Genomic DNA, 26,860 nt, shown 5'->3' on the forward strand with positions numbered 1-26,860 from the left:
AAGCTTGACCAAGTCGGAGACTGACAAATCCAGGGCCCAGAGTAACTCAATGTCTACGCTGCTTCCAAAGATGTTTCTGGTTTAATGTGGCACTTCTGGCAGCCAGTTTTGCGGTAGTCCCTCCACCCCCACACGTCTGGCCTCGTTCCTTCCTCTCCCCTTCCTGATGACGTCTGATACCTACCCTCAGAAAACCCACTTACAACCTTCTCCCCTTACGGCAAATATTTTTCCACTCCCCCATCCAAACCATGGGGGCCTTTCTTTGGGGGGTGGGAAAGCTCGATGAGAGATTTATGTCTTTTTCACTTTTTGTGTGCATGTGTGTGTCTGAGTGTGTGTGTGGGTGTTTCACTTTGGTTCTCTCTGTTTTGGCACCTGTGGAAAACCATGCAGGTTGGGAGAGTGTAGCCACTCTTAGATGACTATCAGTCAAAATTACTAACCACCAGGACCTTGCCAATAAATAGGACTTTGTTTCAGGACATTGGTAGACACTGAACGGGCGCAATCTTAAAGAGAGCAATGAAGTGTCAGATGAAGAAAAATGAATGACAACAATGAATGACCTCATTAAAAAACATCTGCCTATCTCTTATTTTTATTTCAATAAATCGAACTGATACGAGCCCATGATTTTCCATCTCAAATGAAAAATGGAGACGTCTATAATTACGCTGTCTTGTCACAGCAAGCTGAGGAGTGCCAGAGCCTGGCGGATGCTGTGAGTGTGAGGGGAGAGGAGCAGAACACCTCACACCTCTAGGCTACAGGGAAGGAAGGTCCAACTAACCCCACAGACATATATTACTATGCTTATACAAGGGGAAAGTGATAAAGAGGACAAGAGAGATCATGAGGTACAACAAGGAGAAAGCAGAAACAAGAGAAAGAAAGAAAGAAAGAAAGAAAGAAAGAAAGAAAGAAAGAAAGAAAGAAAGAAAGAAAGAAAGAAAAGACTCAAAGCATTTTAGCTCCTGTAAAATTGACAGATCCTGCCAAACTTGGCACAAAATTTGTACCTCATTTCCCCGTTGCAAATCAACCCCACATTTACTAAAAACTTTAAAACGCTAATTGCGTTTCCCCAACTTTAAGCTCTAAGGTCTCAAAAGCCCTTGTTTATCAAGTCATTTAAATGTGAGTGATTTAAAAGATGAGGGGGAAAATTTTAAAAACCTCATCCCACCTGTGTGGTATTCTGTCACCATGGAGATGAAATCCATTCTTGGATGAGTGTGTACAGCGGTAAGGTTGAGATTCAGACATTCTTGGATAATGAGGTGTAGGACAAGCAGAAGTAGTTCTGCTGAGGTCAGATGTTTTCACAACCGTAGAACTCTGATAAACACTACCTAACACAAACTGAACATTTGTCAAGTCTGAGGGTATTGCTCAAGTTCACCATGTCTGCTGATTACTGCAATAACACAATCACTAAAACAGAATAAGTTTTCTCTTTCATTCCTTCCATTTTATTACATCTTACAGTCAACCCTTTTGATGCTCCTTATAGAATTTAAAACATTTTAGCACATTTTGCCAAAAAAACAAACAAACAAAACAACCAAAAAAAACCTTGTGGAGGTTTTATTAGCATTGTAGCTATTTGGGGAACTATACTGACACAGATGGCATTTTGAGCTTTCCACGTTAGTCAAACTTTTGTGATATTTTATCCTCATGCCCTGAGTTGTGCACAAAGCACAAAGCCCTCCTCCTCCTCCTCCTCTTCCTCCTGCCTCTGTCAGATGCAGGGGACACTGGGTGTGTTACAAGGCGTCACTGACAGGGACTTGGCCCATGCGTTTCCTGTCTGGCAGCGGCAGAGTCATCCTTTACTGCGCGTCGTGGCTGAACAACCACAGAGATTTACTCAGTGTTTGCCGAGTTTCTCTGTATGCTGCAGAGTCACCAAACCACCCCCCCCCAAAAAGAACAAAAAAACAACTGCTGCAGAAGGCTTTAATGCCCCAGATCCCAGTGTAAAAACATTTTTGTCTATCAAACACACGTTTTTCCAACCCCAGAGACAGAGAAAAAGAGGGGTGGGGGAATGGCAGGAAAAAAGGGCCTGAAGGAGAGAGTTCCTAAAAGTAACATCTGGCTGTGTTTTATCACCTGGCCTCTCTGGCCAGGCACACAGACCAGGCCCAGACCTGGACCCAGAGACAGGTCAAGCACTATCCACCACGCCGCCTGTCCTCACGGGTGTGTGTGTGTGTGTGTGTGTGTGTGTGTGTGTCTGTGAGTGTGCATTAAAGAAAATCGGGAAAATACGCCAAGACACTTCTCTGCAGGGAATGGTTGAAGTGTCCCATTCACTACACCACCCCCCCCCCCCAATTTTCTGAAATGTAGTAAAAAGAGACTTGTAAGAGACAGTGTGTAATAGAATGAGTCTCTTTAAAACAGAAGGGGGAAAGTAAAAAAAAAAAAACAAACGCTCTGATATATGGTGGAAGTACATTTCAACAGACAGAGTCAATGCATGGAAAAGGTGAGGGGCTGTTCAATATGAGAACAGAAAAACGGGGGGGAGGAGGGAGTGAGAGGAAGGGGAGGGAGGTGGGCAAAGCTGAGAGTTAGGAAGCTGTGGAGAGATAGAGCAGGAGAAAATAAGGAGAAAGCACAAGAGAGAGGCACAGAAAAAGAGAAAGAAAAAGAAAAAAAAGTGAGAGGGAGTAGAAGAGGAGCAGGGAGAGAGGGCAATCAAGTCAGAGGAAGGAAAAAGTACTGTGGAATGGAGAGAGAGAGAAACAGAGGCCCTCAGACAATGAGCTCCATTCAGAGAGGGGTGGAGATGGAGCTGGCTACCTCTGAGTGCACAGACCTGCTTTGATTACAGCCTGCATTAGAAACGGGCAGAGGCACAGACGACTGGTTCCACCGACACAGCCGGCCTCCGCTCTCTCTGCCCATAAATACCAATCAGAGCTCTCCGAGTCACACGCAAAAGCCATGACCCACAAACCCAGCCCGACACCCAAATATGTGTGTCAGCTCGACGCACATTAAAACCAGCGCTCTCAGCTATGTGCGTTAGGTCACGACTTCCACATTCAACCATTCATGGTCTTAATGATCTGTTCAGTTTGGTTCATACTCATTATCCCCTCAGTGCTGCAGTATACCAGACCAGAAACGAAGTCAAGGACTCAGCTGACTGATATCTCGTTACTTTCTGTTCATTTTTCAGACTTTATGAAAGCCTCTAGTCTATTGGTTGTTTACAGGGCTCTACGTACCCATGCCACCTGTAGGCAAGAGTGAGAACCAAAGGAAATCTGTCTGAAAGTACTACAGATAGCAGCTGAAAACTCCATTACAAAAAAACTAACACATGTGATATGTAAGGTAAATATGTTGGTTATGTAAGATATGTATGACATGTGAATATGTAAGATAAAGGATATAATAATAGTGGCACCCTAGCATGTACATATCTGTGTCTTGTGGTCAACTGAAGAGAGTGGTGGAGAGCTGGAAGTGGTATGGTGCCCCCTACCTGTCTGTAAGTGCATATAATGATCTCTCTCAGGTGGTAGTGCATGGGAGTCATGGTCTCACTGACAGCATCCAAAGCCATGTCCACCTCTCTCTTCATTTTGTGCCCGTCTGGCAAGAGTCTGACCAGCTGCATCACTACCTGCACACCAACACACACCCACACCCAAACACACAGAGAGAGAGAGAGAGAGAGAGAGAGAGAAGGACAGAGTCAATGTGTTACATATATACAGCATGGGTTTCAGCACAGTGGCATATTTAACATAATACCTTTATATGGGTATATATGCACACAGATACTGAAGGTCAGACAGAAACTAGATGCATTACCTGGTGCAACACATGGTGCATTAACAAATTCAAATTCAGAAATTTTATCTTTTACACTTAAACACGCTCACGTAAAAACACAGACAGATACACAAACACAGGAAACATACCAACAAAGCAAGATAATACAGTTTAGAAGATGAATACTTACGCACGATCAAAAAGCTAATCATGTACACACAGACATACAGATTCACAAACTCAGTCAGGTAGTCACATACACACAGACTCACAAAGCTCATTCAGCACACATACATTATGCCCCATCCATACCAATTCACTCAAACAATGTATTCAGTCACTAGAACCCCAAACACCAGTACATACTCACTCATACAAACATATTCAGCCCTAACAACTCACACACTCATATAAACTCGCACAGACAAATATATTCCGTCATTAGATCCCTACACACCAGGACAAACTCGAATAGACAAACGCAGTCAGCATCCACAGTACAAACACAATGTATATGATAAATACATAACAGATCTTTACTCAGTGTGTATATAGAAACAGATACAGACGTTCAGCCGATACACACAGTGTTTCTGATGTCACACACACATGAGCACAAAGCACTCTCAGTCCACACGTTGACCACATCAAAAGAGGAAGGTCAAGCAGACTGCAGACACAGCATGCACTACCTGCAAAAAAACCTCCACCCAACAGATGGAGTCAGTCCAGTTTTTTTACACGCAGAGGAATATCATATCGCACAAAAAAAAAAGAATAAATAAAGCTTTAAAAAGGCTTAAAGCTTTAAAGCCTTAAACTATAACTGACACACATCACTCATGGTTTCATAACTGCATTTAACCTCTTCAACCTCACCAAACTGAGGACACAGAAAGTTTATTATTTATGCATCCAAAACACATCACACTGCCCTTAATACGGTCCGTTTATACAAATATACTGACTCATATATTTACAGCATACTCTGAATAATTCATACGATTCTAATACACTGAACGCAGCAGATGACTTCTCACACTAACACGCACGCACGCACGCATACACACGCACACACACACACACACACACGCACGCTCATGCACATGCACATGCACATGCACATGCACATATACACACAGAGGCTATCAATCAACAGGCAAAGGGAGTTCAGTGACATTGAATGACACACATGAAACACCAAAGGCACAAAAGAGAAAGTTTCCAGCTCAGGATCTCCAGAGGAATAGGTATAAAGCAGAGAGTGTTTAATCTTGCTAACAAACAGCCTGCCAACAGACAACACTGAATGGCCCAAGAGAAACCTGCCCCGCCCATTCCACACTCCTTATAATAGAACAAGGTCAGAGTTATTCGTATGCTGCTGCGCTGGTCCATTCGAGGAAAAAAAACAGAAAAAAAAAGAAAAGAGCTGGCGTGGACTTTGCTGGTGGTGTGACTGACTGATGCAAACAGTGGCTCACTTTGCTGTGCTGGCAGGTCTGATATAGGTTGGCTATTTCCACGCTCCGTGGCAGAGCTGGATATGGGCCACTGTTCAGACATGAACACTGCTTTTGGCCTCATTCTGCTGACTGGCCAGGGTTACTGTGCCATTCAATAGGGTGTGTGTGTGTGTGTGTGTTTGTGTGTGTGTGAGTGTGTGTTTCAAACCGTTTCTGAGAAAATGTGTCAAACACATGCATACACATGCTCACACACGCACACACGTGTACATGCCCTGGAGAACAGTCATTAGAAGCGCTGACGTTTAGAGCTGGAACTAGCACAATCATATGACCCACTGCTCAACTGCAGGTCACGTACTGCTGGCATGGTGTCAGAGAGTTCACGGTCATCTCTGACCTTTACAGTGTGTGGGCGGGTGTGACAGGGGACTACCTGGCGTCATCAAATTCACCCTTTCCCCTAAGCCCCTCCTACCATATCCTCTGAGAGTTTAGTCTTCTGAAACCTAATACTGCAAAACAGCACACCTTTCTTACGCTTACACCAAATGAAAAGATTTGCAACAAATAAAAAGAAACCTCAGGCAACAAAGCTGAAAGCCAAATCAGTTACCCTGACAACAGAGTTTTATCGCCATGGAACCAGTGCTGTGGAGCCGGAGTCGTGGAGTCTGAGTCAGAGTTTGTAAAAATGAACTATAAATTGAGGAGTCGGAGTCGGAGTCGGAGTCAGAGTCAAAGGTTTTGTGTACCAACTCCACAGCCCTGCTGATTTACATTGGCAGTGATTAAACGTCCTTGTATGTCATCTGCTTTCAGTCAATATAGGAAATATAATTAGTCTAATTACAAAGAGAGGGGTCGGAGTTGGAGTCGGTGGTACCATAAGCTGAAGAGTCAGAATCAGTGGTGACATAAATTGAGGAGTCGGAGTCGGAGCTTTTGTGTTCCGACTCCACAGCCCTGCATGGACCTGAATCCAGCAACATGATTTCCAACAGATTTTTTTCCTGTTCGCCGGCTTTCTTTAAGCCATATACGCATGTACACTGGAAAAACTCCATTCAAGCTGAGAATGCTGCCACAAAGACAGAGATAAAACGCCAGCCCACAACTGCAGTCAATGATCAAACATTCACAGCACATAACGCCAAGAACACAACATTTGAACCGGTGAAAGAGAGAGAGAGAGAGAGAGAGAGAGAGACAGAGAGAGAGAGAGAGAGAGGGAGAGAGAGAGGAATATAGGAATATAGAGCATTTTAGAACAGATACATCAAGACGTCTTCAAATCCACTCGCACTACTCTTCAGGAACACAATTAATCAATAAGAACTTCATAGGCCTAGCAATATCTTTACGTTCACTGATTTTTCCCAAGAATAAAAAAACATAACACAGAATAAAATGATAGCAGACAGTCTAGAAGCTTCTGAATTCCTAAGGAAAATTTCAAACTCAGCTTCTAGATCTATCAGCAGTCAAGCTGAGAGGAGAGCACAATGACACTGTCAAATACACTAATCCCAACAAATGTGTATAAAACCATTAATACAAACACAAAACGTGTACTGGTCTAATAGAGCAGGAGTTGTGATCAGAATGAGAATACTGAAGGCTAGGAGTTATAATGGAAGAAAAGAACGCAGTTCTTATGAGGTCTACGCTGCGGGAGAGTCCAAATTCACATCTGGAGGACGGAAGACCTGCTGGCTTTCATATCGACGAGCCGCTGCGGTACCTAGCCGACTGTGGGCTTTACACAGCTGTCCCACAGGTATAGCGAGTGGAGACTAATTAAAAGGGGACGGCAAAAACCAGCAGGACCGGATTCGGCCACCCCTGGCCTGTACTGTTATTAGATCCTGCAACATGAGATAAAATTGAATTTTTGATGGCGTTCGACATATGACTCACCTCAAATTCCCCCTTTGTGTACTTGGCATCTGGGACACTAACTATCTCCTCCTCTCCAAAGTCAGGGAAGCCCTAAAAAGACATTAGTTTCACAGTCTCAGATGTCAGGTACTCAGAATGGGGAAGACAACATGCTGCAAAAACCAAACTGTGTGGCAGAGAAATATGTAGAAACCATGCATCACATAAAAGATTGTGTTTAACTGAATACGGAACCTCTTCATTAATAGAGAATCCATTTATGTGGAAAGCGCTTCTAACATGATAATAACATGATAAGCACAAACAATAACACACACAAACATTAAAAAGCTTTAAAGCAAATAAAAGTGTTCTTAGTGAACAGTGTCAGGAACACAGACCTATGTGAGAGCAGTAAAGAGAGATAAAAGGTGCGCACAGGAGAGGCACAGAGGAGGAGTAAACCTACATTGAAGTGCCACAGGGTCAGGGTTGCTATGACCATGGCAGTGGTGGTTCTCCCTTTGCCGTTGGAGCAGTTGAAGACAAAGGCAGAGCGTGAATCCTCAGCCAAAGTGGTTTTCATGGCCTCTAACAACCAGTCAAAGTCCTGAGGGTACAGTCCCATTACAAACCGCAGGCAAACACAGGCACAGACACACACATGCGCGCGCACACACGCACACACACACACATGCACGCACGCACGCACGCGCACACACACACGTGCACGCACGCACGCGCACACACACACACACACACATGCGCACACACACCGACAGCAGTCATCAGCCCCAATTCAGAACAAGTTCTTGACAGAAAATTCCATTCAGCATAGAAGGGAAGATATTAAAATTATTGAACTCACAGCTGATGTGAAAATACTGAAAGAAACTGTACTAATCTAAAAACACTTTATCTAGCAGTGTTTCAAGGCTCTGTAATCTGTTCCTGAGACCTCAACAGAAACATTTTCTAACCACTAGAGGGAGCTGGAGGCCTTCTGCTCTCCGTCACACTGGGGACCGCAGTGAGAGCGTGAGCCTCAGGCTGAAGTAATGATATGCATTGCTCTCTGATGGCAGCCAGATTAAGATTGATTATAGAGCGGGGTAGAGCTGGCATCTGCATTTAGACCCCTCTCATTTCCACAGCACACCCACGCCTCCAGACACACTCCACTGACTCCACGAAGTTCACAATGAATGTTAGTAAAGTGACCGTCTTTGCATATATTCATGAGCAAATAAGATATCTGCATGTATAATATACCTATGTAATACACAGAATGCATAAGGTTGGAAATGAGTGTGAGTGGGTGTTTGCTCGCATACATATGCAATTCATAAACCTGCACGAGTGAATTGATACATGTATATGAGCGAGAGGGAACGGGGGGATTATTTGCGCAGGAAAAGTAAGTGAGACATGCACAAAGATGCATAGCATAATATGTGTTATATGGACAATGAGTGTGTGTGTGTATGTGCATGCGCAAAAGTGTCTGTGGATAAGTGTGTGTGAGTGTGGTTGCGTTTGTGTGTCTACGCAGAAGTGTCTCTTTGTATGCGTGTGTGTGGGTGTGTGTGTGTATGCGCACATGTGTCTGAGGGTAAGTGTGTGTGAGTGTGGCTGTGTTTGTGTGTCTGTGTAGAAGTGTCTCTTTGTATGCATGTGTGTGAGTGTGTGTGTGTGTGCGCATGTGTGCGTGCGCTGTACTTCACCTCTTCTGTGGGGGCACAGCAGTCTGGGAGTGGGATACGTTTGTAAACCAGACCCTGGTGAGAGCTTTTGTGCTGGTTGAAGATCTCTTGTACAGTCAAACAGCTCTTAAACATCTTCATCTGCTTCTCCTGCTCCAGAGTGACCTCCAGCCACTTCTGTGACTTCTGCACCTCCTCCTTAAGAGCCGTCTCCAACTCCTGGAGCAGAAAGAAACATCCTCACCGTCTCCTCCACTTACTTCCACTTCTACAAAAATCTCTCTCTCTAGAGGTTTCTTCATACTGTCATGAAACTTAAAATGACTTATGGACAGACAGTTCATGAATACAGAGCCTTTCCATTCCAGGTAAGTGTCAGAACAGAGTGGGGTTTTTTTACATTTCACATAAACAGTCTCAGTTCATGATTTGTACAGGACACCAAGTAGAATCCACAGAGATCCCTTAAACATTCACAGATTTACTCAGAAGGCACTCTGAGTGTACATGTCCTGAGACAATACAAAAACACACGTGAATAACTTACCGGAACATTCTCATACAAATTAAAACACGTGACTGAGGTAAACGACTGAATACAGAAAAAAAAAAACTTGCAACGTTAAGTGATGGAGACCAACTGGAATCCACAGATGAAGAAATGAACAATTAAAAACCAATTAATGTCTCATGTTTTCATCTCTTATTTATTCATTCATTCATTCATGTATGTTTCACTTTAATCTCATATTTCTGGGCTATTTCTCATCTCTGTCTCATATCTCTCACATGCCAGAGCCTTCAGGCTCAGTATTTTGGTAGACCTGACCTCTATCTGGTGTGGCTGGGCGGTGTGGACAGGGATGTACTGGTCGAGGAAGAGCGGCTCGCGGGGGGAGAAAATCTGCCCGTTACCCTCGATCACCAGCTCCTCCTGCAGGTTCACCCACAGCACATGACTGTGCTTTCTCTTCTCACCAGCCAGATAAGCCAACACAGCACCCGCCGCCTGGAGAGAGAGAGAGAGAGAGAAGTATAGGAATATAGAGCATTTTAGAAAAGATACATCAGAACTCTCACAATCAATACACAGACGTGCCCCGCACACTGACGTTAAAAAAAGCCCCCCAAAAAACCCACATCTCCTTTATTTTGATTCTGCTGCTCTTTCTCTGGCATCTGCCTCATTAATAACAGAAGAAAATGCCAGAGTAAATTCTGAATGATGTATAGCACTGCGGGTAGCAGCATTCCTAACATGTATATAATAAACAGAGTGTATAGAGAAGTTCTGTTTAACAATGTCACAATACAGCAAATGTTGAAAAGTCTGCAATTCAAAAGTGCTTATGTAACCAAATGCTTAGGACATTGTGTCACACTGTTTGGATATTTACTGATGTAACATATAAAGGGGCAAAAAAGAGGGGAAAAAAGACGAATAAGCCCTGAGATGAGCTTTACCTCTGACGTGGGCTGTGCCAAGCCATACACTGGCATTTTGGGCACTCGTCTGAAATTGGCCACCTTCATCTCCTTAACTGTGCCCAGTACATCGGGTGCCAAGTATTCATCCGCAACCTAGCAACACACACAAACAAAAAACCTTGGGGAAGGAAAAAAAAAAGAAAAAGAACGAAAGAAAAACACCCACCACCACAATGAATGCTGCTTAACGGTCAGTGTGACTGTAGATTTAAAACCTGTTTCAGCCCATTCTGTTCTGACTGGCCTAACAGTGCACTAACTTAAGTGAGATTAATAATGTTCTCTGTCAGCACACTAAACAAAAGCAAGTACCCTACATAAAAAAAACAAACAGAAAGAAGCCTGTGAAATTCTACACTGGTTCAGTTCACACACATTACCAAAGCCTGTGATAAAAAAAAAAAAAAAAAAACTCCCACGGTTCCCCTCCTATAAAATAAAAGCTACAAGCAGCTGGTCCCCATTAAAGATTTCACAACAACAACTCTATATGAGAGACACCTTCTACTGGATTTAATTGATGCACATTATAAAAAAAAAAAGAAATATCACCACAGCAAACTACTCCAAACCTCTGTCCTGATCTCTCTCTGTTCTTGAGGAGAAACCAAACAAATCAGCTGAGAAGAACCATTGGAAAGGCAGAAATTCATTCATTCACAGATGTGTGGGGAAACCTCAGAGGCTGGGGCCTTGGTTTTGCAGTATTTGCTAGGTTACACATTCCAGTGAACTGTGTAGAACTAACACGGCCGAATGAAGAGTGTGCTCACCAGAACACGAGCCCCTTTGGTGACAAGGTCAGGGGGAGCTTTGAGTTCTGACAGGTTCATTTGGGACAGGAGCCGGTAAATCCAGGGACGCGCGCATATCCACTGGCTAAAATTGGACGCAAACGCAAGTGGATACTGTAGAGGGAAAAAAAATAGCCATTACTTGACTCCTCTGGACCTTACAGATGCAAAATATTAAATAAATAAATACATAAATAAATAAATGAGTAGAGTGAATAGATGTGATCATATATGGTCAGTTTTGTTCATAACGGAGGTTTGAGTGACTTTAAGAAAGCAGGGTCTGACTGGTTGAGAGTACAACAGTGACAAAGAACACTGAAACATTCAACAAGTAACCGGAGAGTTCTAGAACAATGCCTGACTGCACCTGTTCATGCAGGTATGCATTAAAGACTATCAAGTAGAAGTAGCATTCCAAACTCTGCAGGGCTCTGTGCAGAAAGTAATGCTTGGTACTGCTTCCCTGCACCGAGAAACAAGAAAAAAAATAAAGAGAAAGAGAGAGAGAGAGAGAGAGAGAGAAAGAGAGAGAACATTTAGCACAAATCACAACACGGTGTTCTCACACCTTCACACAGTGCCAGAGATAAGTCATTCGCACAAATTTACACAGTCAGCAGGGTCAAGACTACTAAAAAAACCACAGTAAATCACAGTAAAATCTGTAACATAATGGTGTAAAAAAAAAAGAAAAACAGGGACTGGTGCACTTCGACCCAGTAGCTTCTACATGACAGTGTAAAGTGGAGGGGCATGTTCTGATAATCTATTCTAGTCCACAAATTCAGAGAGAATTTCTTGTTCACAGAGTGTGAATTAACTAGGCCTGGTCAAGCATTAAAGCAAGCTCAAACTGCAGTTCCACACTGTGGTTGGCAGCTGAGTCAGCTATGCTTACACACACTCTCGTTTTTCACAAACACTCTTCATCTCTCTCTCACACACACACACACACACACACACACACACACACACACACTCAGGGACACTTTGAGAGGGAAGCTGAAGCCTTGTTGTCAGCATGGTTTTCATTAAGCACTTCAGATTTGCCTTACCGCTCTGACATGAGGTAAAGCGTCAATCTCCTGCTTACATCTGTTTACTGTACACCATTCAGTCTGTTCACCAAAGACTCCACTACCACACACACAACTCCAGGCCTGTGACAAATACCCCAAGTCTCTCCAGACAGGACATCTAGCTTCGAACACGTCTACTGTGGCTAATTACTGTTTCAGTGTGTTGGTCAAAACAAATATAATTTTCCTTCCCGTTTTCAGTAGTTTTTAGTTTTAGTTTTGCTGAGGAGAGGGGTAAGAAGGGAAAAACAAGGAAATACCTGAAACTGGTAGTCCTCACCAATCCCTTCCAGTTTCTTCTTGTTCTCATTAATGGCCTCTTTGATGTTGTGCATCTCAGAGCACAGCTCAATGGCACGATCGACCTGTCAATTCACCAGTGAAGCAGAAGCCTGTTCAAGTACCTCAAAGTCTCTCAAGGGCACGCCAGAGTAAAAAAAAAAAAATCAAAATGTTTTTGATCCACTTGACTGCCAGCAGGTGCAGCTGAAGTCAAACATGCATTGACCATAAAGGACCTGGTCCCTCTCACCTCATCCATGAGCAGTTGACCATTGGGGAGTTTGTGGATTAAACTGAGAATGACCTGAAAAGGCACTTGAGGCTCAGATGATGCAGCCTCTTCAGACCTGGGGGAAAAAAACACACAACAGGTCAGTCAAGTTAGAATTCAATTTACTCTTCAATTTTTGTTTTCTGTTACTTTGACATTACTCTGTTTACTAACTGGGTTTCTGTGATTATTTTCAGCTGATCATTAATCTAAACTTGAGCTTGTTTCTGATTTAACAATACCCATTGAAAAGAAAAATCAACAAAAGGCATTTAAACATGAGTATTCTCCACCCATTCCTTGACACAGCATTACTGCCGTATCTCTATAGCTGTTCTAACAGTTACTGACATATGTGAATGCTTACTGGGCTGGTTCTGGAGACACGGTCGATCTGGTCAGGTGATTCAGGACCAGCGTACCCAGTATCATGCCCAGGTTAGTGCGGCCCACTCCGACCTGGCAGCTAAAGAGAAGGGCAGGCAAAGGTTTGGACGTATCCCTCCCCAGTGATAGATTTGGGGTCTCCTGAAAGAAAAAGGAAAAACGGTGAGGTGAAAATTTAATTAATGTGATTACAATTGATTCACTTCATGGAAAGGCCTTTCATTTGCTTTAGTAACAGGGAAAACTGCCTGAATTTTTTCCTTTTCAAATCATTGGAACTAAATCAAAACCACAACTACTAAACCCTGCCCTCTATTTTCTACATCCAAATCCAGAGGTATGTTAACTTAACACCTCAAACCACTACATAAAAATATATAACCATGTTTACGTTCCCCTTATCATGACCATTATTCTACCACGATACTTAATAACACATGTCACATGTTGACCAACGTGTGCTTCTTATTATAGATCTCACCAAATAAAATCAGTGTGATTCGCACACCTTTCATTAAATACTGAAGATAATGTCATGCCTTGGTAATCTCATTTAACAGGTAATGTCTGAACCAAGAACAGCCTCTCAAATCCAGTGAAACAAAACAAATGTTGTGAAGCTGAAGAGAAAAGGGTTAGAGCTGTGTGCCATAATAACAGACGCAAGTGGTGAGGGATTTTTCTGCCCATTGGTGAGTGTGGTTGGGCAAAGCCATTTTTAACTTTCTGCACTGCACATAAGCAATCTGTGGCTTGAACTTCAGCCTTGATTCAGCTATAGAAAGAGGAAGGAGCACATGAAGGAGCAGTCATTCAGGACTATCACATTCATACGACAGACAAGCGAAGAGTTAAACCAACACAGACATGGCTGGGAGAACGTGGCGCTGTCTGAAGAACCACATCACTGCTAACCAAGCCCAAATGGTGCCATTCTCCTCAGATCATGGTCAAGAGATTCTACTGAAGACCAATATTCCAAAAATGGCCAAAAATAGCAGAGAGGAGAGAGAGGGAGAGAGAGAGAGAGAGAGAGAAGAAGAGCAGGGGAGAGAAACAGACAGAGGGAGAGGGAGGGAGACGGTGAGAGAGAGAAGAAGAAAGAGAAAGGAAGAGGGAAGAGGAGCAAGACAAAGGGAAAGATAGAGAGAAAAAGAGAGAGAGAGATAAAGAAAGAGAGGATGCTGGAAGTGAGGGAGAAGAAGAGAGTGAGGAAAAAAAATTCAGCAGGGAATGGACAGAGTCCAAGAGAGAACTTAGAGTCTGGCAGAAGCTCCACTCTGTCTCGTGCGTAAAGATATTAGGCCTTGTCATTTTCATAACTATTATGGTTAAGGCTGATTAATGATACACAGAGGTACACTCCACCGTGATGGTCAGATTACCTGTCATCTCCCTTCCTGAGACTCCGCAGATGTTCTAGAACATTCCGCCCATTAATAGCCTCGTAAAATATATAAATTACATAAAATAAGACAGGTGCTATGAAAAACACAAGTTCGTCATAAGTACCAGTGGTTCATCTTCGCCGCCACACGCGCTACATCTAACTGGTCGTCCACAGAATACTCAGTGTGACGATGGCCAGACGGTCCAGTAAGATTTAAGATTAGAGTTATGTTAACACAACAGAACAGGGTTCAGGTTAGGTTAGAGAGTTGAATACTGGTCAGTCTGTCCTCAGAATAAACTTGACCCAGTAGATGAAACAGTGGTGTGTGTTTTAAGAAGCCTGAGAAAGAATGCGAAGATTTCTTACCCTAAGTATGTTCACAAATGCATCGAAGTCCTCCTCCAAAGGCGCCCCCTCCGCGGGCAAAGGCAGTCTGTGATATCTAAATACGCACAAAAGAAAAAAATATTTTTCACAAAGAAAAAAAAAATTAAACGAACACAAGGGAGATGCTTGGCCTTAAAATCAGAGAAAAAAAAAATCAGTCATTTTGCCCTTTCATAAAAAGTACACAAGTCTCATGAGTTCCGAGTTAAAAATATGCATACATATATTCATCAAGACAACAACACACAAGAGACAGAGAAAGATTGTAAAATACAACCCCTAAGGACCGCTCTTTTTATGTCTGATTTATCTCTATACCCGATATCGTCCAAACTAAAAATAACACAAAACTAAAGCAAAGGAGAGAGGGCTGAAAAAAATGTATACATATATATATATATATATATATATATATATATATATATATATATATACGCATATATATACAGTATATATATATTCACACACACACACAGACATATATGTGTGTGTGTGTGTGTGTGTGCGTGTGTGTGTGTTGTGTGCAGGAGGATATCATTCACCTGACCTGGAAATGACTGTTGTGCTTTGCTACGTCTCAATAAACAGACAAGTTCAATCTGATTACAAACAGGATGTCACTGACAAATCGCTCCACTGAACACATTTGAGCGCACCAAAAAAAAAAGAAAAAGAAAAAAAGAAAAAAAACAACCATGCCGCGGATTTAATAACAAGCTCTGCGTGTGCTCTGTGACTCAGTGGACAACTCATATCTATATTTATACATTTAAAAATGCCCTAATGTAGTCCTTTCTTTAAACATTTCCGCATTTTGCCGTAACTGTTCAGTCGTTTTCATAGACATGCCAGTGATCCACCAGTTCACTAATCATAATCAGCATACAAATAATTAATACATATTTAAATATTCTAGAAAAATCCAGTTTACATAGTGATTGTCATGGTATTTAACTAAGAAGGAGGGCATTCAGTTTCCAACATCTTTAAGCAGGTTTTATAAATGTCTAATAACTGGCTGGGCTCTGGGGTTGTGATGTACTGTCTGTTAGGCTAGGTGGCCTGAAGGTGTGTTTAGAGGGACAGATGTTGAGGGGGAAAAAAGGATGGTTAAAAGTGGATATGTGACCTGTACAAAGGCATGCTGAAGAGGGGTCTCTTGTAGACTTCTTCCGTAACGTGGATGTCCTCCTCACAGGTGATGGAAATCTTCTGAGGCTCGTCTTTAAAGTGTTCAATGTCGTTGTAAACGTAGAACACATTTTCGTTCAGCTTCGCAAAGTCATGCAGCTAAAAAAAAATTATATACAAAGAAAATAAAGTAAGTTGAAAAGAACATGTTGAAGCAGTTCAGATGAGAATATGGTTCCGTTTCTGAAGTGAAATAGGTCAGTACCATGAGACCATAAAGTCTTTTTGTCATTTGACTTCCTTATAAGGATATTTGTAAAGAAAATAACTGCAAGATGTCTGTTGTTGTAAATGAGAGCAAAACCAAAGTACTGTCTCATCAGTGATTTGAATGAGGAAAGAGAGTCCTTACTTTCAGCAGAAAACAAACCACAATACAAAATCGCCATGTCAGCAAAAAAAAAACCAAAAAAACAAAAGAACTACATGACAACTGCCAAACCGTTGACTAATTACTCTAACCTTTTTCAGATCAATACACAGCTACTCTGCTATAAGAAAAAAAAGTTCCTGCTTCGAGAAGCCAAGTGATTAGATCCACTTTATTCTTTTATGTGGATGCAAATATTCCAATTTAACTTATATTATGATTCATGGTCTGAGTAATGACACCATGTGTTTTGCTGTTAATTTAAATGATTACTTGGTCGATATTTATCATAAAAAACTGTTATAATTGTCCGCTCAATTAAAGCATATGCCCACTGCATGATAAGCATGATGCATATGTGTCCCCACAAGAAAAAGAAAAGGCAGGTTAATTATGATTAATGTTATTCTCAATTATCTAGAGCATAAACAGTGTGGAATGTTCTCCAGCTCTAGGAATATGTATTCAGCGTGATTTTGTTCAAGAAGAAAGAAAAAACAAACAAACTTACAGATAAGTGGAAAAAAAAAATCACAGTTCCACCACACGCATACCTAACTGAGGACTACGAACAGTAGTTTTCGGTTTCGGTACAAAACCGTTATAAATGCCTATGAAAACCACAAAAATTATACAGTTAATTAGTACCATTATTTGTCATCTTGACTTGGAAGCTGCCTGTCATTTGCTTTGTTTTGTTTTGGGGTTTTTTTGGACATAAACTAAGAAATAAAATAATAAACTTGTCAGTTATTTTATCACTATTAGCAATTCCAAAATGCAGTTTATGCATTATCTTCACAAATTCATGGCAACTAGAGGCAAACAAACACCGTGCTACATCCTTAAATGTTGTTTTGAAAATGATATTAAAAGAATCTGGACTGCTAGAATCAAATGTAATAAACAGCTGGGCCAGGAGGAAGTACCTAAACAAAACCAAAGCATCTGAATGTGTGCTGACTGAGTTTAGTGCTACCATACATTTCTGGGAAAACTCACCTCCTTCCGGATGGTCAGCTCCAGACTCTCAACAGGAGCCTCCTTTTCCAGCCCATGGAGGTTCTCATGGAGGTTCTCCTTCCTTCTGGGAGTGTATGGTACAAAGTCATCCTCCAGGTGCAGAAACACCACTGGCTCTTCCCGCAAACAAAGGAAAATCAACTCCTTTCAGAGAGAGAGAGAGAGAGAGACAGACAGACAGAGACAGAGAGATGGGACATTAAAATATTATCCCACCTGTCCCATGTTATGTTGGGTGAAAAATCATTCACAGTTTCTAACTTCCAAAAAAAACCCCTATAATGTTAGTACATTATAAATTCAGAGATGGACACAATCTACTGAAACGTCCCTGATACCAAACTGAAGATTTCATCACTAAACTGAAGATGTTTAATCTCTAATGTGTTATCAAATGTTGCATAATGGTATGTTCTCTAAAGGTACACATATAATGTTATTCAGATCTGCAGTTACCATACAAATAAACAGTTGCTAGGAGACCCTAATTTAAAGCTGACATCCACAGGCTCTGACTGTCCATCACACTGAAGACCATTTTCACTGATGTTCTTAATGCATCAAATAAACAAAACTTTTATGGTAGGCTGCAGTGACAATAAGCTGATGTAATTTTTCCTTCAGTACACAGGCACTCAGATAAAAACCAATTAAACACAGCATAAATATTTACCAAGCAAACAAAAGCATGACTAATTTTCAAGAGTGTGTTTGTATTACAAGCATGCAAATGCCTTGTTAAAGGAGAGCTTAGGGGAAAAAAATGGTAACCATTGTAAATAGTGTGACTTCACAGGATATCAAAATACATTTTAAGTGTTTTTTCAAGAAAATATTCAATAATCACCCATTCAATTTCCATCCAAATTAACCAAGACTTCAGGAAACAACTCAAATTGAATTCACTGCTTATGGATCACATAAAAGAAGATTTTTTTTCCCTTTGACCCACTAAACTCTAAGGGTTCTGATTTGATCAGGTACAAAATTAATTCACATCTACTTTGGAATAATAACGCGAGACAATGATGATTCCTTCGCTCACTCTGGTCCACACTCAGCACATCTGTTAAACACTGACCTCATGGCCTTGGCTCTGCAGTCGCTGGAGGACCTGTTTGAAACCATTCAAGCTGGGCTGTCCCATGCCAAACAGCGGGTGGCTTCCCTTCACCTGCCGGAAATTGGGCGCTCCGTAGGAGCTCGTAGTGTTGAGGACATCTACTTTACTGAACACATCCTGGACCATGAAGTAAGAGCCCTGTGGGGACATGACTCAGCTGAGAAGAAAATATCCGCACATCTTCGATTTGCATGTGTCATTGTTCTATCTGACGGAGACTTCTAGTGAAACCAAGGCTGGTTAACCTCTCAGTAAACAGATACTAACAGTCACCCAATTGGAGAGGTGGCTTAGATGCTTTTTAGCCAATCTAATACAGGTGAGAACAGATCAAAGAGCTAATTGAGAGGTGACAACACTCGAGTCAATAGTCTCTTAGGGCTACAAAGAAGCTGGTGACACATTAGATTAGTCTATAGTCCCATAGCAGAGGTCTGAGTTACAGAGGCATGCCTGTACAAGTGTCCATGGCCTAAACTGTGGAGTACCAAACAGGAAATGAGACTAAAACAGACTGCTAGAGATGGAGATAAAGAAAGATGTCACCAAAATTAACTGTGTGTTCATGTAGGATTAATCGACCTGATTTTCAAGGATTAAATTATATAACCATACCTGCACCAAGTAGTGCTCGGGCATTGTGTCCGAGATCCGTCCAACTTTGTAATTTGTTTTGAGTAAATCATCGTGAATCTGGAATTCTTGTCTGCAGTTATATCTACAGTGAAAAACAGATGTCTATTAACCTCTCAACTCAACTACTTATGTACTCAACTCAAGCGCAAACATTTAATACCACTGAGAGTATTTGTATAGAGCAGGGAAACAAATTCAGGGAGTTTTTGACTCTGGAACAGGGCAGTGCTGTGTGTTCTAGAATGTTGGAAGGTGTGACATCACACATGAGTGTGATGTAAATGGTTGACAAAGAGGTACGTCTCCTTATCTAAATCACCATTCGCAGGGATCAATAAAAGGATTAATGACCGAGTGTCTGTGCTCGTTTGTACGTGGCTTTTCTGACGTTCTGCTTACGTGATGACAACCGGGGCCACTTTGTTGGTGATGATGGACTTGGCCTTGTTGTTGTGAATGCTGACCGTCTGGAAGGACCCGACACTAGGTGAGTGCTGTGCATTGGCCATCCCGTTGTTCTGGATCTCCTCACGCGTCGCAGACTGGGGTGCTGCACTGGCAGTTGTACCCATACTCCACACGCAGCTACCAACAACATAAAAGAAAATGCAAAAGAAACACACAATGTTTAACACACCATGTCTTCTCAATCACTCTTTAACCAATAGCAACCCCTTTCCAACTTGACATTCTCCTTTGTAGGCAGAGCGTTTGACTGCTTCCTGAGTGTTGTAACTGGGTAAAGGCCAAGTGCTTGGCAGTGCATAGCTGCAGCCTTCAACTGGATTCATGTATCTGAGCTCTAGCAATGCAACTCCAATTTACTCCAGTTATCTGGCCAGATATCTGACATTAAACAGCAAAGACACACTCACTCAGCAGCTGCTAAGCAGCTATAAAGGTGTTATGAAGATGTCTACTTACAACATCTTACTACATATAAATCATCTTCAAACACAGCTGTTTTTGATCCATATTCACCACATCGTGGACAGAGTGGACACTGACAAACTCAGAGTTTTCTACAGAGCGAAAGGGGGTCGGGAGGAGAAGTGTGGATATGTTTACAGTCAAATCATACCCCACTCGACGCTACACATGCTCCTTTCAAAAACAATCCAAACATTTCTGCAGTCTCCCCCTCAGAGTCAAACACGGGGAGCTTAGGAGCATACTCAGCAGATAAACAAAAGCACAAACAGGCCTCTTCGGCCTTTGCTGAAGAAGCTGGACCGTAGACAAAGCTCTCAACTGCTAGAAAATCCCCTTTCATCTTGCGAGGGCGGCAGACCAAAGATCACACACACACTGATGGAGAAGAAAGAGAGAAGAAGACAATTTGAAAATTGACAAAAGAAAAGGTGGTCTGCTCTGATTGTGGAGCTTACATAACAAGCTCTCCAGATTTCTCTGTACAGTCAACAAGAAAACAACTCATCCTTCACGATAACTGGAACTCAAAAACAGTAGGATGGAAACTTTTTAGCAAAACGGCATTTCTGTTTCTCTCTTTTAGAGTAGCTGACAAAGTGCTGTTACTTATTTGGACAGAGATGTCTAAAACATCAGCACAATGATCACTGTAAGTCAAGCTGAATTCCAAATTACATTCAAAGCTGTTAAGAAGAACCACAAAAATAAAAATGTCGATTTGAAAGGTCTGTATTTAAGGTCGCTTGTTACGGTGCTGTATCTAAAACTGTTAGGGGTTAAACCAAGGTCGAGTACAGTGGTGCTCTTGAAAAACTAAACAGAAGATTGATGTAATGTGGTGTGAATATCGACTTCAAGTCAGACGCCTATCACTGACAGCATGAACCATAGTCTAATATAGAGTAAAGACACATGACGATAGAGAAGCAAAAAATAAATAAATAAATAAATCATCAGGGCCAATCACAACATGACAATCCAGCAAACCAAGGACCAGATCTTACCATCCATCTTCCTAACCTGGGGTTAATTAATGAGTAGATTTATGTTCAAAGTTTCCAACATCTTACCATCTTATTTGACACAAATGAAATTTTACTGAGGAGATCTGTAGAATTCTTTATGCAAGCTGGGGATGTCTGAACATAAGATTTGAGGAAATAATTGCTGTACACACACAAAAGAGAGAATAAACAATTTGTTATAACAGAGCGGCTCACGGGACAAGTCATTGCTTTATGGATTTTATAGGAGTGGATAAAATCCCAAACAAATTCAGAGATTCAACCTTTTCACTGGGCCAAATCCAAATGAGAGAGAATAGTTATTTATGGCGATGTGGTTCCAAAAACACACCAATAGTCTGAAGGCTGAAAATAACAGTCATGGAATGAACCCTAGTATATTCCCAGTAACACGTGTAATAATTCAGAAAAATCCCAAATTACGTCAAATAACTCAACATAACATCCTTGTATTTACAGCCATCTACAGCTGTATATTGTATCCACTATGAAACAATAGCTAACTTGAACTTTCTATACTAGTTTTCATGTTTATTTACCAATTAATCAATAATCTTGACTGTAGGTGAATAAATCCAACTACATATACCTTTAGACTGAAGCCAGCCTACATAGGAAGTTAAGACCAATAAGAAAAACCAGATCCCCCGCAGGAAAACGCTGCAAAATAAGGTGTCATGGTTTTACACAGCTCTGATCAGCCATGTGACAGACCAAGCTGTTTGTCTGCTTTTGTCTGAGAAGCCATCTGGTGTCTGCAGAGAGCCTAAAGTTTTGCTTATTAATACCCCAGGAGCTCAATACAGACAATGACATTGCAAGTAACAGGGAAACAGGACCCTGGCAGACCACTCCTGGCTCAGATAGGAAATTTAGCATGCTAGGTCCAAAAACATGCTTGTTTGTTTTCAGATATACAATGTTATTGCAAGCTCCATTACAGCAGATCACGTGTGGACACATAACCTTAATAATAACACAAAACAAAACAAAACATGTAAAACACATTGGTTTGATGCATGTTTGGTTCATGAAGACCAATGCTAACACTTATAATGCTACAACACACAACAGAAAAGGCTTGATGTATGAAGATAATGACCCTGTTTCGAAACCATATCCCTTTCTGGACTAAGTACCATACATGCCACTGTGATCTAAATTGAAACAGAACAAACAGTAAAAGGCCTTTGATATGAACTGAACATGAATTTCATGGTTCCTCTCTGTAATCAACAGCAACACGTCCATTAGGCAACATCATCTCATTCAGCTGAAAGCATACAGTCATTAATAGCCTCTCCACACCGAATTGTTTTTCTACCACTTTCTGAATCTGCGTCAGCGAAACGCAATGTCCTCCCTCGAAGACTACTGGTCTCTGGTCCTTTCTACCTGTCACCATAAAGCCTGCCTAGACCGACACAGTAGAAATGTAGTACACATCTGTCACACAGATGGATTTGAAACGTGGAGAATAACAGTGACCGCAGAGTAGATTCTGGTTCTCCTGTTGGCATTCACTAAAGCAAAGTCTGGATGCCTGAAAAGTACGTAGACCTGTCTGTTCCCAGTCTATTCAGACTAACATCACAGAATCAGTAAGGACAAAGGCACTGAAAAAACACAGACTAGTGGCCTAGCAGTCTGAATTCTGAGCAGTCTCAAATAATGTGATATATTTGCATACATTTGGGTACTTACGTAAATAAAAAAAAAAATAGCCTACTTATAAAATCCAATATAAACTTAGTCCAAAAGGTCATCTTGATAATTTTGTTAAGTATCTTTGCGTCAGTGTGTGTCTGTGATGAAAATAAAATCAGATTATTCCAAGAAGAACATTTCATTATGATGGTGAGCTCTTGAAAGGCACAAACTCACACACACACACACACACACAAACCACAGTATAATTCAAAATACCATTGGGAAGACATGGTCCTTTACAGTGACTCTGTGTTATATGAGAGACTGTGTATTAATCATGAACGTTAGGGTGCCATCTTCAACTCGAATCAAACCAATCTGCAGAGAAAAGCGCCCCAGATTGTCTTATGCAGACAGGGCCACACCCACGCTTTGGCGGGAGACTTGTATCCTTGTACAGAGTGCACTCACTCGTAAACATCCTCTCAAAGAACAAATTAAGCTTGAAGGGGGATGGCTTGTTTACTCAACATTAAAGTTCAAACACCAACTGCATGTTACTCTCAGATTAATTGAAAGATCGACCAGGGGTATGAGACAAGACTGGCACAAAAGGAAGTACACAAAACACTGAGGCTCTAGAATGATGCAAATGATTTTTCTAGCGAACAGCAGGTTACATCAGCAGAAGGTCAAAACAGAAACAGGTGTGGGAGATTTGCCCACATTGTTCACAAAGGTTCAGGTCACAGTTCTGTGCACACGGGAGTATCTGATCTTTATCTCAGTGCCCTTCATAGATCAAAGTAGTGCCTACAGAGATACACTTCACAATCATTTATTCAACAGAAAATAAACTGAAATGTAATTTCCTAGGGCAGATATGGTGAAGGCACCTTTGGCTTCAATAGCTGATGCTGTGCCGAGAAATGATTTTATGACTGTCCATCGATCTCTTACATCGCCCGGGAGGAATTTTTGGCCCACTCTTCCTCCCACAACTGCCTCGACAGCACAATGTTTGAGGCCTTTTTTTTGCAGATACAGCCCGGGTAAAGCATTTCTCCCAGTAAAGCATTTCTGTTGGATACAGATATGAGCATTGACTTTTGCCATTCCTAAACTCTCCACTTCTTCTTTTTTGAGCTATTTCGTTGAGGGTTCTGTTCAAATGTTTGAGATTTTTGTTCTGTTCACGACATCCAATTTCAGTTCAGCTTCAGAATTTTTTATATTTGTTTGTTTGTCCTGCTTTGTGTTTGTTTGTTTGTTTAGTTGCAGATGGCCTCACATTCTGCTCCAGTATTCTCTGATACACTGCGGTATTCATGGTGTACTTGATGATAGTGAGACGTTCAGGTCCTAAGGCAGCAAAGCAGACCAAAACCATAATGCTTACACCACCATGCTTCACAAATTGGTCTGAGGTTCTTCTGTTCAAAGGCAGTGTCTAGTTTCAGCCAAACATCAAGGTCTGGCACTGTGGCCAAATATCTCCACTTTGATGGGTGTTCTGGAATTTTCTTCCATTTGTAGATAATCCATCATGCTGTAGAGTTGTTGACTTGAAATGGCTTTAAAATTACATAGCAAAGCCTTCCTGGACACAAAGGCATCAACAGTCTTTCCTCTGAGGGCGTCAGAGAGATCTATTGATCTTGGCATGATGTGTTACCACTCAACTCTACGGTTAAGTCCAAACCAGACCAAGTTTTTAATCTGTATATGAAGTGAGCTGAGTTGACCCATGCAAGCTACTCTCTAGATTTACAGACAATTGAAAAATCTTAATTTGGTGTACCTGACACTTACTGTAATCAATGTCTAGGGGTGCACAAACTTTCTATAGCATGGGAAAAGGCACCTCTGTTGATAACCACTGAACATTCCATTTCAAAGTGCTTCTTGTTATTGCTTGTTACTTGTTAAGTCACATTATTCTATTAATGACACAAAAAGGAAGATCAGACATCGATTTGTCCAGATATGTATTCCTTTTAAGAGGGAGGTGTTCACTTGCTCTTAGTACTACATAAGTGTATGTGTGCACTACCAAGAACGTGATCTGTCTTACCTATTCATGCTAAAACCCTTTAGCAAGTCAGGCCAAGAGATTGTCTGTACTGGAATAGTGCTTGGTAAATGAATGTTTGGTTCATATATCTTACTAGTCATTAGGTGCCTGGTGTCCAACACAGTCATTAGCCTTTTTCCTCTGCTGCCCACAGTTTCACAGTCTCAGTAGCTAAGTCTCATTGACAAAAAACACACAAGGCTGGACTATTATGGATTTACACTGAGAAAGAATCCTACACTGTAAGCCAACTCTAAATGAGGCCAGAGGAACTGTGTAAAAAAAAAAAAAAGAAGGGGGGGGGGGGGGGGGACAAGGAAGTGTGAATGGTTTGTGTAGCTTAGCCTCACTAGCCTCTTTCAATCAGGGTCCATTGAAATTCCAGTGGCATCCCAGCACTGCTCTAGACACGCTGCGCAGACAAAAGGGGGAGTAGATGCAAGCAGGAAGGAGTCTGCAGCTGCAGGATGCATCTGTCTATGGTTTGGCTGCTAAGAGGAAGGATGCAAGGGCTTCTCACTCTTAGGAGATGTTTGGGGTGTGGAGTGGGGGCCTGGGGCAGAGGAGGGTAAAGAAGGTACATGCCTGGAGATGGATATCATTTCCAAAAAAAAAAAATAAAAATTAAGCAAAGTGTAACATGACTTACAGTTTTACTGTATCATGAAAACAGTGTTTGACTACAGCAGCCCGACCAAGTGATGCAGCGATAAAAACTTCAGAGGTAGTGTGTGAGAAAAGAGGAAATGGTAAACCAAACTGACGATAATTCAGATGTTAGTTAACTGAGAAATATATATATATAAAAAAGGTGAATGAAACAGCCAGGTGAGCAGAATTATGAAAAGTATAAGGGGATATCAGACAATTCTGATGGAAAACGCTCTAATTCCATCTTGTTATGAATCAATAATTCACTTTAAAAAGAGTCACCTTTACTGGTCAACATTACTGATTCTTAAAAAATCCCACATAGTGTGTGAGGATCCAGTCACTAATGATACAAAGGCTTGTTGCTGATGTGACATTTTGTCCTTAATGATGACTGTATCGAGGTCTCTTTAGTCTGACATTTGATTAAAGATCACAGCTTAAAGGTTCATATCAATGTTTGTTGTTGTTTTAAATAAAAAATTAATGAAGGCATTAGCATGCACACATAAGTCAAACAGAAAAAAAACTCACATCCACTGATATCATTCTGTGTATCATGAACAATCACAGCCAAAAACCACCTGACTGGAACACTCTTGAAGACTGAGCGCAACTTGCATTTAACTCATAAAGCTACTGTCATGTCTTTAGTTCAGGCCCTGAGAGCACTCAACTTTCAGCCTTCCTTGTCTAAACACAGGATATAAACCATCTCGAAGCCACTGGGCAAAAAGTGCTTCACCTCCAGCAAAAGGAAGTGCTTGTACACCTTGACAGGAAGTTGGGGGTGGAGGTCTAGGAGGATTTTGAAACGTCTATATTTGCTGACATCTCCAAGTAAGCGAGGTCTCAGGGAGTTTGGGGAGGTACATAACTACACAGGACGTTGTGAGAGTGTTTTTTTTTTTTTTTTTTTGCTTTTTTTTTGCCAAAAGCAGTGTTGCACGGAAATGAGCTCAACATCACCACTGTTGGAGGGTGCTTCCTCTGAAAAAAAAAAGTCTTTTGTTTTCATTCATCAGTTCCCATGCACAAAAGGCAAAAAATAAAACAACTCAAATGTCAGCCTTGTTCAAGCAACCCCCTCACACACACACACACACACACACACACGCACGCGCACGCACACGCACACGCACACACAAATTTGATTCTTTTGAGATCTGTTCAATGGACTCACACTCACACAATCTAGGAAAGGTCAAGGTTGTGTAAGAGTACGGTCCTTCCAAAAAAAAAAAAAAAA

At 41.5% G+C, this 26,860-nt stretch overlaps 1 protein-coding gene across 1 annotated transcript in view; it reads right to left on the reverse strand.

The window, feature by feature from the left end:
* The window catches only part of pald1a (phosphatase domain containing paladin 1a), a 42,660-nt gene extending 22,807 nt beyond the window's left edge, over positions 1-19,853 (reverse strand). The window contains exons 1-17 of the mRNA XM_030775695.1: positions 19,678-19,853; positions 19,258-19,360; positions 18,601-18,780; positions 17,499-17,663; positions 16,065-16,225; positions 14,915-14,990; positions 13,136-13,296; positions 12,748-12,844; positions 12,476-12,580; positions 11,504-11,599; positions 11,113-11,247; positions 10,316-10,432; positions 9,681-9,860; positions 8,873-9,070; positions 7,618-7,758; positions 7,188-7,259; positions 3,509-3,649 (exon numbers count right to left, since the gene is read on the reverse strand). Coding sequence (XP_030631555.1) covers positions 3,509-3,649; positions 7,188-7,259; positions 7,618-7,758; positions 8,873-9,070; positions 9,681-9,860; positions 10,316-10,432; positions 11,113-11,247; positions 11,504-11,599; positions 12,476-12,580; positions 12,748-12,844; positions 13,136-13,296; positions 14,915-14,990; positions 16,065-16,225; positions 17,499-17,663; positions 18,601-18,780; positions 19,258-19,360; positions 19,678-19,850 — 2,301 coding nt within the window. The 5' untranslated portion in view covers positions 19,851-19,853. The remainder of the gene's footprint in view (positions 1-3,508; positions 3,650-7,187; positions 7,260-7,617; positions 7,759-8,872; positions 9,071-9,680; positions 9,861-10,315; positions 10,433-11,112; positions 11,248-11,503; positions 11,600-12,475; positions 12,581-12,747; positions 12,845-13,135; positions 13,297-14,914; positions 14,991-16,064; positions 16,226-17,498; positions 17,664-18,600; positions 18,781-19,257; positions 19,361-19,677) is intronic.
* Positions 19,854-26,860: the final 7,007 nt, after the last annotated feature.

This window comes from Chanos chanos, chromosome 5 (assembly GCF_902362185.1).
Source record: "Chanos chanos chromosome 5, fChaCha1.1, whole genome shotgun sequence".
NCBI lineage: Eukaryota > Metazoa > Chordata > Actinopteri > Gonorynchiformes > Chanidae > Chanos > Chanos chanos.